This window comes from Gekko japonicus, unplaced genomic scaffold (assembly GCF_001447785.1).
Source record: "Gekko japonicus isolate JY-2015 unplaced genomic scaffold, Gekko_japonicus_V1.1 scaffold1, whole genome shotgun sequence".
Taxonomy (NCBI): Eukaryota; Metazoa; Chordata; class Lepidosauria; order Squamata; family Gekkonidae; genus Gekko; species Gekko japonicus.
Genome location: NW_015164181.1, coordinates 1,434,135 through 1,453,734, shown reverse-complemented (window position 1 = coordinate 1,453,734; position 19,600 = coordinate 1,434,135). Strand labels below are relative to the sequence as shown.

The 19,600-nt window shown below is 45.9% G+C and overlaps 1 protein-coding gene across 1 annotated transcript in view; it reads right to left on the bottom strand.

Annotated features, from left to right (window-relative positions):
* Positions 1–19,600, bottom strand: part of COL26A1 (collagen, type XXVI, alpha 1) — a 222,597-nt gene that overhangs the window by 30,849 nt on the left and 172,148 nt on the right. Inside the window, exons 4-5 of the mRNA XM_015407977.1 lie at positions 9,899–9,960; positions 4,741–4,894 (exon numbers count right to left, since the gene is read on the bottom strand). Of these exons, the coding sequence (XP_015263463.1) occupies positions 4,741–4,894; positions 9,899–9,960 (216 nt within the window). The remainder of the gene's footprint in view (positions 1–4,740; positions 4,895–9,898; positions 9,961–19,600) is intronic.

Sequence of the window (19,600 nt, the reverse complement as noted above, 5' to 3'; positions counted from 1 at the left end):
CGGCTGCTCCTTTCTCCGATTCAGATTATTCTGATGACGAGGAGATTTGGCTTGTTGAGTCCTGTGAGTAGGACTCCTCTTCTTCTTCTTCCTCCACATCCGTTTTTTAAATTCTTTTCCTTCTGCTTCTTTTTTACATTAAACATTTGATCCATAAATCCGCTTTTGGAACAGAGTGAATTTTATATTTTTTTATCCTGGTAATTAAAACTCAACCCTTCCGGAAATAGCCATCTATACGATATTCCCTTTTTTTTTTTCTTTTTTTTTGCAGAGAACACACTACCCTGACCTGGATAGCTCAGGCTAGACTGATCCCGTCAGATCTCGGAAGCTAAGCAGGGTCGGCCCTGGCTAGTGTTTGGAAGGGTGTCGTGGGTACTAGGCCTGCTGAGGCTGACTACTCCTCAGATGAGGAAGAGGCAGGGAGCAATCCAGCCTCCTCTGGAGTCAGCCCAGAAGAAGAACCCTCAACAGTACCTGAGGAGGAAGAGTCCCCAGCAGCTGCACAGGAGGTGCAGCCAGAAGGAGAGGCCGATCCTGAGCCTGGCCCAGCACCCCCAGTTGCAGACACCCCGAGGCCAGACTCCCCGCCTAGTTCTCCTGAGTGCCCCAGATGTAGGGCACGCCAGAGCCTGACTATGCAGGAGCGAAGGAGGAGTGCCAGACCGCAGCTCCTGCAAAGGCAACGGGAGGAATAAGTCTTGGCAGACTTGACTCTCAGGATGGGAGAACCTGCTCATAAACACTCCATTCACCTGCCTCAGTGCAGCAGCAACTCTGCATACTCAAGTCTGCCCTGGTGTGTAGCAACCGCTCCTTGTTCCCGATCCCAGCAACTTTGAACTGATTTCCCGGCTATTCGACCCTTGGCTTTGTTGTTCAACCTGATTCCGGATTGCGTTTCCAGCTAAGCAGCACAAAGGGTGACCTCCAAGGAATACCAGTGGTGTGACACAGAGGCAGGCAATGGCAACCCACCTCTGAAATGTCTCTTGCCTTAAAAAAAAAGAGTCTAGCTCACCACCAAGTGGTGCATAATGCTAAAAGAGCTAGAACTTCTGGCTGCCAGACAATCTTAGGATCTCCTGGCTATACTACACGCACTGCCATACAATAATTAATTAATTAACCTTGAATAATAGACACCCCACACACACACACACTGAATAAGGACACAGGATTCTTATCTCACTATCAATGCTCATCTTCTGCCAGCCAGCTTTCCCCCTCTACTCTAATCAAACTGATTACAATATACATGGTACCCCTGCATCCTTTACAACACCCATTACACCACATGGTGTAGGACTCTGAGATATCCATTCCTACTCCTGTCTAATGAAGGGAGACTTGAATTTCGAAAGATCATACCCTGAAACCCTTAATTGATCTCTAAGGTGCCACTGGACTCGGGCCTGACCGTTTTACTGCAGACCAATACATCGGGTTTCCAGCTCAGGGTTGGGAAACACCTGAAGACTTGGGGGGGTGGAGCCTGGAAGAGAGGGTGGGGTTTGGGGAAGGGAGGGGCCTCAGCATGTGAAGGAATTAAAAGCAGAAGCCAACCATGCATTTCCAGTGTATACAAAATTCAGAACCAGGAAAAGAACCCTGGAGGATTCCTCAGGCACCAGCTGTGCTCCAGAAATGGGACTGAGTGATCTGGAACTCCATCATGTGGGATGAAAGTCAAATGAGGAACATCTTCAGATGGCACGGGTGTTCCCTCTAAGCTGAGTTAGTGGGAGTTAGCTCACTGTTTTTTAGCCTCCAGCTCAAACTATTTTGTCTTCGCTTAGGAAGGATGGCTCCAGAGCAAACTAATTTATGCAGGAGCCAAATAGCTCGCTCACAACTTTAAGGCCAGTAGCTCACAAAGTAGAATTTTTGCTGACTTCCGGTCTGCGGCTCAGCAATGGCGGATGCTCTCCCCTGAAGCTGGGGAGGCAATCCGCGCTCCAGGGGTGTTGGAGGAGTGCCACCTCATGTGGCACCCCCAGGTGAGCCTTAGTTAAAGGCTCCGAGCCGGGGGCGCTGGGGGGGCGACCTCTTCGATGGCAGAAGCCGGAGAATTGAGGTGCTCCTTTTTGCCCCAACCGGTCCACCCCCTGTGAGGCTCGGTTTTTACCGAGCATAGCTGATGCCAGCCGGGACAAGCAAGAAGGTCAGTGAATGAGCGTAACTACAAGGGATCTGTGAGTAGACCGTCAATGAATCGGAGAAAAAACCGAGCAAAAAAGTTCTAAAAGTTAGCTCCCCCACCACCAGCAGAGGCGGCGTCGGGAGACAATCCCAGACGTAAACAAACTGAACTGAGACACAGAGAAAGAGGGGGGAGGAGAAAAGAAGAGCGCTAAAGTGTGCCAAAGACTTAGCTGTTTTGCGGATAAATTTGCGCTGTTTGAAAAAGGGCGAAAAGGCGTTCCTTAGTGTAAACAAAGTTGAAAATGGCCGGCACGAGAGGAAAAGCAGCGAGACAAGTTGGGCGGGGCGGTCAAAGTCCGAGGATTGAGGAAGGAGACGTGTTCTTCATGTTATCAGAGCTGCTCCGGCCCATTAACGAAAGACTCGATGGTATTAACCAACAAATGACTGCATCCAACCAGAGTTTGGCAAAGCAACAACAGCAAATTGCCGAGCTGGTGAAAAAGTCGATCCAAACAGATGAAAAACTTAAAGAGACAATGCACGATACCAAAAAGGTGAAAAAGAAGGTTGGCCTGTTGGAACAAAGACAAGATCTTCAAGAAAGGAGATTGTTAAATCTACAAATGGAAAAAGCTAACAAGGTTGTCAGATTTCAGGGGGTTGCTGAAACGGCAGGAGAAAACTTGAAGAAAGTGATAGCAGAGCTAATCGCTTCGGCGCTCGGCAGTTCATCGGTAGAAGCAGAAGCAGAGATCGAGGTGGTTTATCAATCCTACTCTAAGTATATTAAGCAAAATAATCTACTGGGCGAGATTGTTGTCAAGTTTCTCCGAAGGCAGGTGAGAGATGATATTCTCAGAGCGACAGCAGTCAACCCCCTGCAGCTGGGAGCAACAACTATCAGGGTCCTAAAGGACACCCCATTTGAGATTCGACAGAAAAGAAAAGCCTACAAGGAACTTGTTTCAACCCTCCAGATCAACCAGATTTCGTATTCCTGGAATTTCCCCGAGGGTGTGGTGTTTAAATATAAAGACAAAAGGGAGAAAATTGACTTGGTTTTTAAAGCGGAAGAATGGTTGAAGCAGTTTCACGGATCGAAAAGGGAAGAACAGCCAGATGGAGGGGGCCAAGCAGACACTCTGGAAGAGATGGACGGGGACCCAGGAGGAGCAGAAGGTGGCACGGCCAGAGATGCATATGATTTGCGGCTAAGGGGACCTTAGTAACTCTTTAGAAGTTAAAGACCCGCAACTGAAGAAGAAGATGAAAGAGACTTTGTGCTCACTAAAAAAAGAAGAAGAAGAAGATAGATAATTACTAACACGGACTCACTAACTCTTGAATTCATTGACTTAAACAAAAAGTTATTATTTTTATGACTAACTGGACACTAACTGTTAAAGACCTTCCTTTCTTGGGCTTTTAGTTATAGTATGGGTTGCTTTATTTGCTGTCTTGTACCCTGGGGTTTTTTATTTTTTTTCCCCTCCCCTTTTCTATTTTCTGTAGTTGTGTAGGTGTAACAAAAATAAATAAAGCTACCCTGTTTTCAGGGGGGAAAAACAAAAAAACAAAAACAAAGTAGAATTTTTGCTCACAAGACTCCACAGCTTAGAGGGAGCAGGTAATGGAGCCCACCACTAAGGAAATGGCTCCATGCACTCCAGGATTTCCTCTTCAAAATATCAGAGATCTTATTATAGTTTGTATGTTTTGCTTTTCTACTTGTAAACCACCTTGAGCCACAAAAGAAAGGCGGGGTATAAATTCTTGAATAAAATAAGTCAAATAAATACGTGGGGATGGGATTGCTTGTTGTTACTTAGAAGCAATGAGAGGATGGCATTCTGCACATGCTCAGAGACTTTCTTTTGTTTACGATTGCTTTCCACATTCTAGGTCTGAGCGCGGGAGTTGAAAACCAAACCCAGCATTCGGCTCCAATTAGCCCCTGGCTCGAGCAAAGTCCCATTCTGGCTTGGTCTGAATCGCTCAGAGGACAAAAATGCATGAAGAATCACACGTCATCTTGCCAACTGGCTGGAATATTTCTCAGAGAACACGTCCTTCTTGACCATCAAGCTCGATTGGAACAATAAGGACGCAGCTGTATCAACAAGCAGCAGTCGCTTTTGGGGGTAAGAAAATGGTTTTCCTAAACATCAACCATAGGCTTAAGCTACAAGCTGCAAAATTTTCCTGAGCTGAGGGGATACCCTTCAGACCACATCACTGTTGATTTGGTATTGATGTTTTCTGAGATAAGCAAAACAGTTTGCAGAAAACCTCCTGTTTGGTAGGGCTGTCAACATGAAAAACAGCTGGGCCACCTCTGATGCCATTGATGGTCAACTGATCAAGGGATGGTTCTGAATGTATCATCCATTCTGTTTGACTCTCCCCCCAAATCCCCATTTTGATGTCATGTCTTCCTTGTCAGATACAGGGCGATATCTCCTGTGCTACACTCTCCTGAACTCTCGGAGAAAGAGTGGACCTCCGCGTAAACGCCAACAGTTCTAGGCTACATCAGTGGTTCTGGTCATCGTGACAACCAGGAGCCAATCCCCTCGCAACAGTGCTCACCTACAGCTCCCATCGGCTTCCTGAGGGCGGTCCCTGGGTTAGCGAGTGGAATGGCATCAGGCAGCAATTCATCGTACCACGTGGCAGTCGTCCTCGCCATTGGCAGGTCATTCTCGGAAGGCGGGGCACGCTCGGCAGCTTCAAGCAAGAGGATCTGGATGCAAAACACAGTACGCCAAGGCCTACGTTGGGTGATGTGTATCTGGTTTCCCCAACCTTTAATGAAGGCTCCTTCTGAGAGATTAAAGATATCCCAAGCCCCGCCCCTCCACCATACTACCAGGCTTTCTTCTGTCCTAGAAACAGAACATGGATGAGGAAAGGGATCAGAAACTAAGCCATCTGCTAAGCGGCACAGAGGAAAAGTCCTGTGAAATAAAATTCCTGTGAAGGTACATTTCTGTGAAATAAAATATTTAAACAGCCTAGAACAGTGATGGGGAACCTTTTAGAGACCGAGTGCCCAAACTGCGACCCAAAACCCACGTATTTATCGCAAAGTGCCAACACAGCAATTTAACCTGAATACTGAGGTTGTACTTTAGAAAAAACAACTCATACATTAATTTAAGATGATCCAAACAAAGTAAGGAAAGGAATCCCAAATGCTTTCATTTACTTAAAATTATTTGGCAGAGAATTCGACACTTTAATGATGGTCTGGGCCTGGCTGGGGCGATGGCACGCGTGCCCACAGAGAGGGCTCTGAGTGCCACCTCTGGCACCCGTGCCATAGGTTCGCCACCACTGGCCTAGAACAAACCCTTTTCACAACCATTTCCTGGGTCTTTCGGAGGAAGCACAAACTACTCTTCAGCAGCATCCAGTAACTACCAAGTTATCAGAGACCCCAGCGTATATTCTACAATGTTGTGATTGCCTGATCATAGAATTCGCTACTGACCCTGCTTGATCTGCGTGCCAGGTGCAGTGGCACACCTGTCTGCCCTACCCTAGGTCTAGCAACGGTGGTGCAAAGTGCGGCTGACTTATGGTGACTCTGTTGGGTTTTCAAGGCAAGAGACATTCAGAGGTGCTTTGGCATTGCCTGCCTCTAGGTAGCGACCCAGGACTTCCTTGGTGGTCTCCCATCCAAATACTAACCAGGGCCAACCCTGCTTAGCTTCCAAGATCTGAGCAGATGAGGCTAGCCTGGGCTATCCAGATCAGGGCCCACCCCAGGTAGAGTCCTGTAAATGAGATGATGGTGCCAGCAGAGGCCCATAAAGTACCAGCCAGCCTTGGCAACCGGCGAGATTGTGTCCCTTGACACAAGAAGCCACGTAGACACATATAGCGATGAAAGAAGGAGGTGCTTAAATGAAATGGTTATACGGCGTTTTCAAGAAATGAGATCAGGGCCTTTAAGTATACGGGAAGGACATGATTTTCTTCTATTAGTGTTAATCCAAACCATATATTAAATAGGATTCTTTCCCCCTTTTTGGCACACGTTGGAGAGTCAAGATGCCGTTATGAGAAACAGCGCTCGTGCCAAAGCTGTCTGGGTCATTTATCAATCACACACTGAATCAATCATCTCTGAGGTTTGGGTAATGCTGTTTCATCATGACAGGATCACCAGAGGCTGCTTCTCGCAACGGGATGGGTGATATCGGCTCCAGACAATTACTGGAAGTGTTATAGGAGTGACCAGAAACTAGAATTAGTAGAAGACCATCTATCTACCTTCCAACGGATTTTTATTAAAAATGTATGGGTGGACGGCGTAATAAAACCAGGAAACTTGATGTGAGAAACACTTATCGTGCCTGGACTGGTTGCTGTTCAGTGAGCGTGGTTTTGGATGGTGTATCGCATCCGTCAGCCTGACCTGGATGGCTCAGGGAGCCCAATGGCATCAGAACTCAGAAGCTAAGCAGGGTCGGCCCCGGTTAGTACTTGGATGGGAGACCACCGAGGAAGTCCAGGGTCACTACGCAGAGGCAGGCAATGGCTAAGCCACCTCTGTTCATCTCTGACCTTGAAGACCCCACAGGGTCACCATAGGTTGGCTGCATCTAGACAGCACTTCCCACCACCGTTACGAGATCGATTTCCAGTCCAGTTGCCACTCCCGTGCAGACAGAAGTAGCCTGGTAAAACATCACAGAGCTCCAACCAAGATCCAAAAACAAGAACAAAACCTGTTCTGTTAGGACCAACCAAACAGACACAAAACAATGTGTGTACTTTCAAGCCCACCAGGACTCTTCCTCAGGGTGGATGTTATCTTTTTTTTTTTTAAAGATAGAAGGCTGGGAATAAGATTTTCAGGATGTGACGTTAAGACCCAATCTTTGCACACATCCTCTCTGAGATGCAAACAAACAATTAACTTAACTTTGTTATTGGTACAGCATCTCATTTGTATAATGTATTCTTATACATATGACCAGGGGTCATTTCCAGCGGGAGCGCACAGGAGCGGAGCTCCAGCAGTAAGGAGCCCAGGGGGCGGGCACATGCAACAAGCCCTGCCCCCCTGCTCCCAGCAGTCGAGCAAGAAGCAGCCAGGTAAGTTGCAGAGCACCCCCCCGGCCTGCCTTCAGGTACAAGCTCTCCCTCCTCTGTGAGGGCAAATCTGCATGTGTCCCCCCTTCCATAGCTAGCAATCCAAAACAGTCCAGTGGCACCTTTAAGACCAAGTTTTATTTGAGTACAAGCTCTCCCTCCTCTGTGAGGGCAGATCTGCATGTGTCCCCCCCCCCAATAGCTAACAATCCAAAACAGTCCAGTGGAGCCTGAGCGGTGGGTGTTGCCTTCTGACACACTTCCGGTGATGTCAGGGGGTGTGGCATATGCAAATAAGTTATGCTAATGAGTTATGCGAATGAGCTCCTGCACCTCTTTTTCTACGCAATGACCCCTGTATATGATTGTAAGTCGCCCTGAGCTTGCCTTCGCGGGGAGGGCGGGATATAATGAAATAAATAAATTACATTCACATTCTCTAAGAAGCTGTGCTCCAGTCCATGTTATTCATTCTTTGATCTTTCAGTAAAATACAGAAACCACCCCAAGGCCACCCAAGGCCCTCTCAAATGCCGGACCAGAAACACGGTTCCCTAGGCAGGCTGGGAGCAACCCAAGAGCTCCACAAGGACGCCATTGCTTGCTGGAGGGTGATGGAACCGCAAGTAATTCCATCCAGGAGATTTGTTAAGCCTCCTAGCCTGGGAGGTCAAGGAAGGGCCAATCTGGTATTATCAATAAGTATATAGATTTGACATTGTGAAAGACCTCAGTCAGGGCAGCTTGTTCCTGGGAGCGGGGAGGGCAAATTCACTCATCCCTAATACAAAATAGTAGATGGATCCACCCTTGAAGAGTGGCATAGCACTCAGTGTCCTCTCCCCCGCTTGCTTACCTCCCCACGGGCGCCCCATCCGGAGTCTCTCTTGGTAATGGAGCCTGGCTGGAGGAAATGTGATATTGATCGGCAGTCTCTGAAAGGTAAACTAGGTGCAGAGGGAGGGCTCTGTGCCACTCCCACCTATACACCCCCTCTTGTGGCCTTGGAATCAACCACCCCACCGTTCTATGTGATTGGGCAAACTTGATTTCTGCCACCCCCCACCCCATATAATCTGAGCCTCAGATTTCATGGATTATCCAATCAAAAGATCTCTGTGAGAAGACGGTGGGGACATATTAAGCTGTCCGAAAGGTACTTCAGGCCGATTCATTGGCGGGCTTTAAAGATCATCACCTCTTGAATTAGCCCAAATGTCTACTGCCATCCAATGCAACTCACAGCAGAATGGTTTAAATGGGTTCTCTGCAAACAATTAAAAAAATTAACTGGGCTGTCACACACCTTCTGAACTGTCTACAAGAGTAGCCCCATGTAGAGTGTATTGCAGTAGTCCAGGTAGGAAGTTATCAAGCCTCTAGACCTCTGTTTTGATCTATCTGTAGGTTGTTATCCAAGACTTCCTCCAAGGAGCTCAGAGAGGTGTGGTCCTCCCCCTCCCATCTTGTCCTCACAGCAACCAGTGAGGTAGGTTAGGGTGAGAAAGAGTAAGCGGGCCAGGGTCACCCAGCCAGCTTCCATGCCAGAGGGAGGACTGGAACCTCCAGGGGTCATTTCGTAGAAAAAGAGGTGCAGAAGCTCATTAGCATAATTAGCATAACTTATTTGCATATGCCACACCCCGACATCACCGGAAGTGTGTCAGAAGGCAACACCCACCGCTCAGGCTCCACTGGACTGTTTTGGATTGCTAGCTATGGGGGGGGGGGGGAACGCGCAGATCTGTCCTCACAGAGGAGGGAGAGCTTGTACCTGAAGGCAGGCCGGTGGGGGGGCTCTGCAACTTACCTGGCTGTTTCTTACTCCTCGTGGCCCGACTGAGGGCTGCTGGGTGCAGAGGGCGGGGCTTGTCGCATCTGCTCCTTACTGCCGGAGCTCCGCTCCTGTGCGCTCCCGCAGGAAATGACCCCTGGGAACTTCTAATGTTGTCGTCTGAGACACTAACAGCTGTGCCATGTTTTCATTTTTATACTGCTGTTTTTGTTAAGACCAGCGATGCTTCCGCACTGTTTCATGTCTTCGAGCTGTTGTGTTTTGTGAGTCTTTTGGTGCAGGTTCATGCTGTTTTTATCGAGCTAGTTTTATAATTGGGTTTTTCCACCTCCTTTATTGTATTATTGGGTTTTTCCACCTCCTTTATTGTTTGATTCTGCAAACTGATTTGAGCACTGTTTATGTGGAGAGCACACTATAAAGAATTTTGAATTAAATTGATAAATAGTTGTGTTCCCTCCTCTCCTCCAGTTTCACCAGATTGCCCATTTTGAGCATCAGGAGGAGGATTCAAACACAGCCCCCCTGAGTTTTCTCAATAGAATGTAAGAACAGTCATGCTGGATCAGGCCAATAGCCCACCTAGTCCAACATCTTGTTTCTCCCAGTGTCCAGAGAAATGCCCCAGAAGGATCAAAGGGTCCAACGGCCAGAGCCACCTCCTCCTGTTGTCTTCCCAGCAAGTGATATAAAGATGCATATAGCCTCTGAACATGGACATTCTATTTAGTCATCAATAGCCAGTGTTGAAATTTACCTTCACACCTTTTTGAATACGTTTAACCTCTTTTTTAAAATCAACTACAAGCTAAATGATTTATTTATTCTTACTAAAGGAAATGGGTTTACCTTGGCTTCAAGCGTGTTCAGCCTCTCAGCCATATCCGTGAGTCTTGTGCAATTCATACATTCTAGAAAGAGGAAAAGAAGTTATCTGTATTTTAAAGTTTTTTTTAAAGTACATCTCAAGGTCAGGAAAAGCCCCCTTAGCAAATGCAAAAACCTGGTAGATTTCATCGAAACAAAGCTGAAGGATTAAAAGTCTGTATTTTTTTAAATAAGCGAGCCAGTTTGGTGTAGTAAGTGCGCAGACTCTAATCTGGGAGAACCGGGTTTGATTCCCCACTCCTCCACTTGCACCTGCTGGATGACCTTGGGCAAGCCATAGTTCTGACAAGAGCTGTCCTTGAAAGAGCAGTTTCTGTCAGAGCTCTCTCAGCCCCGCCTACCTCACAGGCTGTCTGTTGTGGGGAGGGGAAGGGAAAGGAGTTTGTAAGCCGCTCTGAGATTCCTTTGGGTAGTGAAGGGCGGGGTATAAATCCAATCTCCTCCTCCTCCTCTTCTTCTAAAATGATCTACCACTTAGATGCTCTCAAAATAATAAAGAATGAATAATAAAGTTAACTTTAGAAGACTATTTTTTTTTAGAACAGTGAGCCATTGGGCCTGTTAGGGGAATCCCACATGTATGGCAGGGAATGTTTCTCCAAACAGTACCCCTGGCCTGGAACTATTTCAAACTGGGGAAATCCTCTTCAAGTGCACCATGCTGGACTCTCATAAGCAGTCTCTCTGCAACCTAGGGCTGCCAGGCCACCCACTTTGGCCTCCCATCGGCAGCTCTAGTGGCCTGTCTCTCTGCACTGAGTGGTGGGGAGAGGGGGGGGGGAAGGTGACGCTGGCTGTGTCACTACATCACTTTCAGGGTAAACCCAGAAGTGATGTCGGGTGGCTCTAGAAATCACCGGAAACTCTACTGTTTGACCCAGAAGTGGCATAGAAATGCAGCCAATGCCGCATCCCGCCCATCCCGGTCCCAACTAATGTTCCCTCTAAGCTGTGGAGTCTTGTGAGCAAAAATTCTACTTTGTGAGCTACTGGCCTTAAAGTTGGGAGTGAGCGATTTGGCTACTGCACAAATCAGTTTGCTCTGGAGCCACCCTTCCTGAGCAAAGACAAAAATGTGTGAGCCAGAGGCTAAAAAACTATGAGCTAGCTCACACTAACTCAGCTTAGAGGGAACACTGGTCCCAACCCTCCTAACGTGTTGTCTGGCAACCCTAGTTGCGGCCTGATCTTTGTGTATGGAGAGATCAGGGGTATGGCCTCAGATACCAGAAGATATATATATTTTTTTAATGTAAAGCTAGAATAAAGTCATTTCTCTCCCCCGGCCCAATGACTTTCACATGATATATCTTTCTTTGGATGAGTTCCGCCCACATGTTGAGGCCTAGTACGTATCACTTTAGTAAGAACCACTGGAAAACCAAGGGCAACCCTAGAGCCTCTGCTGAAAAAAAGGGATGCTGTTCACACAAAAAATCCTTCCACTTAGAGTTGTTTCCTTTTGGGAAGTCACTCTAAAATTCAGCCGGTTCTGAGTGTTTATCCACTCAGAGGAAGGGTGATATTGATCCAAGAATTATTGTTCCCACCATCAAGTGGCTTTGTAATCTTGCCATATAGACAAATCAGCCTGGCTTCACAGCATTCTTCACATCCGCACGGCCACGATGTGGTCCCTGATTGGTTGGGACGGCCATTCCCTGGGGAAAGAGGGCCCTGCCTTCTTTAAAAAAAGAGAGGTGATACCAAAGCAGCTGTAGATCAGGGAAAAGGATAATTAATTTTTTGAGGAGGATAAAAGTAAAAGTACTGATATTTGCTCCTAAAAATTAAACGACAGAGACAGTTTTAGTAAATATTTGATCTCCTCCCATGTGGGCTTCCTGCAATAGGAAATGTTTAGACCCAAAGTGGCCAGGCTCTTTATTAAAACTACAGGGCAATAGACGTTTCCACCATAATGTGCTAAGTATTTTTTTAAAATCTGTTTTAGCATTTTATTCATATCTTGGCTCTGGGGGACAGGGAAGTCGTTTGATCTTCTCTTCCGGAATGAATGAGTAAGATCAAAAGAACGCCCCATAGCATAGAGTTCCCACTCTACATGGTGTAAATCCAGCATCAAAACAGACCAAACAAACCCGCCTGTTCCCTCCGCCAAACCTTGGGGTACTCGAATCCCTGGGAGCCAAGAGCAGCCAGATGAATCGCTGCCCAAAACTGTTCCCTGTCAAAGAAGATGAGTGATGCTGTTCCCATCTTGACAGCAAATAAACAAACACCTACATTTTGTCCAAACTGGCATGATAAGTTTCTAGAACGCTTCTTCCTCTGCAGCCACACCCGCACATTTAAATCATCTAGGGGTGCGTGTATCGGAGCCTGTCTATTTTATTCTGTATTTCATAAATTAAAAATGGACACATAGCTTTGCAATAAGCCGGAATCGACTCCAAAGAACGAAACTGACAACTTGTCAAAACATTACACATTGAGCTGGAAAAAAATAAGATAAGATTGGATTCTTCCACTTGCATTCTCCATTTTTGAAAACAAGTAACCCTTTATGCGCTCTGCCTGTCTGTTTGTCTGTCTATCTGTCTCTCTTACACACACACACATTCCAGTTTTGCTGTTTCTGAGTTTGGCCCCACACTTTTAATCACTGATCCAGAAACCACCTTCTCTTGACTGGCACATAACCACAAAATTGGTACTGTCTGTAACAATAATGTTTAAACAGGAATCCCCATCAACAGAGTTTCTGATGCCACAAAAGCAGAAGCAAAGACCTTTTCAGATTTTCTCAACACCTCAGAAGAAAGATCAGAGTGGAACTGTAGGACCTAATCATTGATTGGATCTGCCCTGTGGAGGGGACTAAATCCAGGGGATCTTCTCTTTGCCCCCCCCCCGAGTGGTCGGCTTCAAATGGTAAAAGTTAAACCCTCTTTCCCCACATGCACCCTAGGTCTCATCCAACTGACAATCCCATCACTTTTATTTCCCCTTTAAAAACACTGAGAAACTCTGTCCACAGACCTCCAAGTGTCCCACCTGATTGGCCTCACCGATCTGGTCTGGGGACTGGTCTCAGATGATATATGGCACCGTATTTTATTTTTTTTAATTTTATTTTATTAGGCTTACATGCTGCCCATCCCACACTGTAATAGCCCAGAGACTACCCAGCTGAAGCCAATAAGGGTGGAAAAAAGCTGGGAAAGAGACGCTAACAAATGAAAATACAATTTATCAAAATTACAACCAATATGAACAATGAATACAAGAAGAAGAAATATACAGATAATACGAAAAGTAACAATATAGAGATCATGTATATATGTAATATCAAGGTGTATAAAATATCAATATGTATAAATATGCAAAGTATCAATGTATATAAATTATAAAGTCCCCGGAATGATACTTCGTTTAATAGAACTTCTTCAGAAGCAGAAATTTATAACTATAGAGAGGTAGAAAAATACATTTTGCTGGCAAAATAATGCATAATAGACTGGACACTGAATAATGAATGTATAATAAAAAAGATATATGTAAAAATTAATACTATCACATAGACTGTTGCTATTTCTTATTCATACAGGTCTATTTCATTTGTTAAGATGAATCAATACCCTGATTGTCTATAAAGAAAAATTCATCATAGTAATCAAACTGAACATTAAATATATAAAAAAACATATATACAAACAATGTTACTAATGCAGCTCACCAATACGATATCAAGAAGAGAATAAATCACAGGTCAGCAAATTTATTGGTGGGCACCAGTCAGGCTGCTAGAAGCATAAATTCATTCAGATGCTGGTATGCCTCCACATAAATATGATGCTAAGACTGTTAATTAGCAGCCCCAAAACTCCCCAGTTACAAAAAACAAGAAAGTTCCATATCATAATTAAGACCATATGGGTGGAAGGATTTTAAACGGATTCAAAATGCTTCGTGTCTATAAAGCATTTTTTGAACATCAACCTGACCAAAAGGAAGATTGTGCCTTAGATGTCTCGCATGGTAAGAGCTGAAGTAAAGGTATGAATTCCTATCTGTGGGCTTAGTATACGGTTGAACTGCCAAGTTACCAGCACTTGTAATAAACACTGTAGTATCCAGAAAGTTAATTTCCAAAGAGCTACAATGAGAAGTAAATGTAATAGTAGGGTGTAAATGATGAAGCCAATTTACAAATTCATTAAATTTAGACATATCGATGAAAACTAGAAACAGATCATCAATAAATCTTTTTTAAAAGAAAATATATTGAAAGAAAGGACTAGTTAAGGGGTTCTAAAGCCAATCTAATTCAAACCGTGCCGTGAATAGGTTAGCCACACTGGGGGTGAAGGAGCTACCTAGGGCCACCCCTCTAATCTGTAAATAAAAATTATCCTGAAATCTAAAGAAACTCTTTTCAAAAATAATGTCAACCAAGTCCATCAAAAATCTGTAGGAGGTACATTTGGAGCTCTGTGTTCTAAAGCAGATTGAATGCATTGCCGCACTTCCTCATGAGGAATATTAGTGTACTAGGAGTAAGACCCATTGTGGGAAGAAGTACAACGGCCTCTAGAAGGAAGCTCCAGCTGAGTGTCCCAACTGTGGCTGGTGATGTGGCAGAGGGAAGGGGAAAATAGAGGGAGGCAAGCCGTGTTTATTTCCTTCTGCTTAGCTATAAGGCAGGGCTGTCTCAAGTCATTTTGCTGCCCCAAGTGGGTAGTATGGGAGGACAGCCTCATGATAACAGGTATGGTTCCCTCCACCCCTGACTTATGTTGATTTGGGGTTATGTGGTGACAACTAAGGTAGTAAAGCACCTCCTCCTAGGCCATGTCTTCTGGGTTCCAAGGGTCTGGAAAGCAGTTCCATAGCCAGTTACAGGGTTGCCAACTCTGGGTTGGGAAATACCTGTAGATTTGAGGGGTGGAGCCTGGGGAGGGGAGGGTTTGGGGTGTGGAGGGACTTCAGCAGGGTATAATGCCATAGAGTCCACTGCCCAAAGCAGCCATTGTAATAGCTGGGAAATTTTCTGTAGGAGAAATGATATGCTGTGGCTGGGGAACATGGTGATTTCTGGGAGATCTCCAGGCCCCACAGGGAGATTGGCAACTCCAGTGACCATTTAAAGAAGGATTGGGATATGTATTTTGGCAACTCAGGTGACCATTTAAGGGGAATTTGGGATATGTATTTTACGTCAGGACACATTCAAAGACTCCCAACAGCAACAACAAACTGTTTAGAATGTTACAGGCAAAGGCCAATCAGGCCACATATGCAAATAACCTCTTTGTTCCCACTGGCTATTGGGAAGAGAGGAACAGCAAACTGTTTAGAATATTGGAGGCATGACTCAGGCAACGCAGCCAGTGGATAGGGACAGCTTCTGAGTGACAGATCAGGGAGCGAACTGATTTGGGACTGTGTGAAATGTTCATGTCCATGACCAAAACAGAATTATATATAAGGAGAGATAAGGAAGAGCTCCGTCTTGAAGGCCCCGTGGAACTGGAACTGTGGTCAGGCGTGAGAGGAAGAATACGCATAGGCCTTGCTCCCACACTCCCCCAGGACACACTGGGGTAAGGCTCAAATCTGGTCACACCACATGTACGTGGCCTCTGAGGACTTGATCTTCAGGGTGGAATGGGGAAATCACCTGCACAAATGGAGCAGACATGCGATGTATGTTGGGCCAAATTTGTACGATATACTGCCAGACAACTGGCTGGTGAAATCAGAGGTGAAGCAGAGATCCTGGAATGCCTCTTCACTCTTTCTCCTCACTCATTCAGACCGGTTGTGAAAAAGACCTGGCCTCCCCAGTTTGGGAACCAGCTTTCCAAAGAGATCTGCTCATTCCACTTTTGCCACCCTCCAGGAGCATTTCACAGTGAAGTTTATGCAGGAGAAACTTTTGGTGTAGTGGTTAAGAATGGTGGACTCTAAACTGGACAACTGGGTTTGATCCCCACTCCTCCACATAAAAGCCAGCTGGGTGGTCATAGTTCTCTCAGAGCTCTCTCAGACCCACCTGCCTCATAGGGTGTCTGTTGTGGGGAGAGGAAGGGAAGGTGATCATAAGCTGCTCCGAGACTCCTTCGGGTAATGAAGGGCAGGGTATAAAACCAACTCTTCTTCTTCTCTGGGTGACCTTGGGTCAGTCACAGTTCTCTCAGAGCTGTTCTCTCAAGAGCAGTTCTCGAAAGAGCTCTCTCAGCCCCACCTACCTCACAGGGTGTCTGTTGTGGTGAAGAAGGGAAGAAGATCGTAAGCTGCTCTGAGACTCTGAGTAAAGGGTGGGGTATAAAACTCCTCCTCCTCCTCCTTGATTTTGCACAAGATACATTATTTGTATAAATGCCTGCAAAATTCTTGAATGGCTGGTCTAAGTGGGTGTGATTGTTCATGAATCCTCAATCATATTAGCCTCTGGCTTTTTTGGAATAACATTTTATGGGGTAATAGTTGAATTCTGAGAAGGGTTGGAGTATTTTCTTATTTGTTTTGTTAGCTGCACCTATCATAACAAGCAGGAGGTAAAATGCTTTGAATAAAGAAACAAATTAAAAAAATCCTTGGCTAGCACTGCAGTCTTAATGCGGACTTACACCCTCCCAAGCCCATTGACATCAAAGGACTTACAAGGATGTAATGTTGCTTAGGACTGTGTAACTCGAGGAGGAGGAGGAGGAGGAGGAGGAGGAGGAGGAGAGATTGGATTTATACCCTGCCCTTCACTACCTGAATGAGTCTCAGAGCCTCTTACAATCTCCACTCCCTTCCCCTCCCCACAACAGATACCCTGTCAGGCAGGTGGGGCTGAGAGAGCTCTTTCGAGGACTGCTCTTGAGAGAACAGCTCTGGGAGAACTGTGGCTGACCCAAGGTCACACCAGCAGCTGCATGTGGAGGAGTGGGGAATCAAACCCGGTTCTCCCAGATTAGAGTCCGTGCTCCTAAGCACTACGCCAAACTCCTAAAAACCTTTGCACCGCATGGGTCTAGTATGCACAGAGCAGCCAGGGGTCTTCTTTTTAAAACCCTAAACAGTCCAGTCCTAAGTAGAGTTACACCATTCTATTTCCATTGAAGTCAATGGCTGTAGAAGGGTGTAACTCTGTTTAGGATTGCATTGTTTAGGAGGGCTGGTCACGCATAGGCTATAACTTCAGAGGACTTCCCAGGTACACAGAGAATAATGACTTTGTAAATTAACCAAGTAGATCAACCAAAAGGAACAAGAAATGAGCTGGGAAGGACTGAGCAGGCTCCAGGAGGCACTGGTTGCTGGGAGCAGCTGAGGGTGCGTTAAAAGTTTAAAAAATGAAGGGTAATGAGGAAATTGGTCTGCTAAAGCCCCAAGGACTTATATGATCCTAACAGAGGAGATCTGTCTCTCTTGTACGTGTGCAACTTCAGAACAGTTTTCCCTCTCCCCCCCCCCCTCCCGTGATTCCTGATGGCTCCCCAGCTTGTAATACACTTAAAACAATACAAGATGTTTGGGTGTTATAACCTCACAAACCAGGTAATGTCTCTCCTTTCTGTAAAACAACAGCCATATGTATACACACTATTATTTTATAATTTTTTTTAAAATTCTTTACTTTAAAGTATAAAAGCAAATTCCAAAGGCATAATTACACTTGAGAATTAGACAGTTCTCAGTCTGGAGTCCAGCAAGGAACCACTGGTAAGGAGATAAATAGTTTGGAAATCTCTCCCTCTCTCACGCAAAAATATACACACACGCCTACCTTTATAAGATTTATAAAACCTATTTCTCTCCTTTTAGTGTTCTCAGCAGTACATACCACCTAGTTCATTCTCTTTCTTCATTAGGCCATTTTAGGTATCCCCCCCCTTTCTTAGGCGCTGCAGTGGCTCAAGTGGTTAAGACGCTGAACTGCAGGCTGTGGAAGGTCAGTAGTTCAGCAGTTCGAGACCCGGGTGCCGCATGACAGAGTGAGCTTCCGTCTCTAGTTCCAGCTCCTGCCAACCTAGCAGTTTGAAAGCAAGAAACTGCAAGTAGATAAATAGGTACCAATTCGGTGGGAAGGTAACAGCGTTCTGTGCGCCTTGGTGTTTAGTCATGCCGGCCACATGACCACGGAAACGTCTTCGGACAGCACTGGCTCTTCGGCTTTGAAACGGAGATGAGCACCGCAACCCTAGAGTCGGATTCGACTGGCTTTCGAGCAAGGGAACCTTTACCTTTAACCCCTTTCTTTAATTTACAAGGTCATTTTCTACCCGTGGGGTCCCCTGAATTTGGTATATGGAAGATCTGTGTCCCCCCCCCCCCGCTTCCAGGACCAGCACAAGGCACCTAGTCTGTTATGAGATAAAACAATAGATAACTGGTCTATCAATGTTTGGGCTTTTCCGCATTCTCATTTTACTTGGCCTTAAGTGCTTGTTTCTTTTGGGAACTTCCATGCTCAGAAGCAGTTTCCCCCCCCCCCCTGTATCCTGGTTGTTGGGGGGGGGAGTGTCAAATAAAGGTGATCTTTCAAGAAGCAATTGTGTATCTACTGTTGGGGTAATGACGCTGGATCAGAAGAAACTTTTCCCTCGGTCTCATTTAACAGGTTGTAGGAAATCCAGGTTCTAACCCCGAGGTCTGCAAGCTGTGACTCTACAGCCAAATGTGGCTCAGTAGGGAACCAAATCTGGCTCTTTAAACAAAGCAACCACATCTTTAAGTTCAGGTGTATTGGAGGGGTAGCTGGGATGCTTGAATAACCAGCATGTGAAGAAAAGGGCAGGAAAAGCTTTTGTGGTGGGAGTAAGGGGTTTCTCAGAGATGCTTTACAGAAAGATAGAGGCTGAGAGCCACCAGGAATTCATGTGTTCCTTTTAAACTAAGCTTTCATGCACAGTTTATGCCAGTGCCCTAAAACCAGGGCTATTTTTGGGCAGGAACGCACAGGAACGGAGTTCCGGCTGGCTCCCGAGTTGGCCACGCCCAGCAGGAACTCATTAGCATAATAGGCCACGCCCAACAGCAGAACCTCATTAGGATTGGCTACATTAGGGGTGTGTGGCCTAACATGCAAAGCAGTTCCTGCTACAAAAAAAGCCCTGGGTTTTGACAACAAACAAAGTAAACAGAATAAGAAGCAAAAGGTGGGTGTGGCTGGATGACCACACTTCTGGTAACATGGGGGTACGGCCTAGTATGCTAATATACTGCGTTGTCAGGGGTGTGGCCTAATATGCTAATGAGTTTCTGCTGTTGGGTGTGGTCTATTATACTAATGAGTTCCTGCTGGGCTTTTTCTACAAAAAGGGCCCTGACTAAAACAATCACACAAAGAGTTCTTGAGTATATGTATTATTTCTTATGGGACTTGCAATTACCGATGGTTAGGCTGAAGGAGCTTTATAGGTTATTAATCAACATGTTGACCTGGATAGTCCAAGCTAGCCCAACCTCATCAGATCTCGGAAGCTAAGCAGGGTTGGCCCTGGATAGTGTTTGGATGGGAGACCACCAAGGAAGACCAGGGTCGTGAGGCAGAGGCAGGCCACGGCAAACCACCTCCGAACGTCTCTTGCCTTGAAAGCCCTGCAGGGTCACCATAAGTCGGATGTGACTTGACGGGGCTTTCCCACACCAACACCAATCCACACGTCATCGATCGGTAAGAGGTTTATAAGATTATGCATGGGA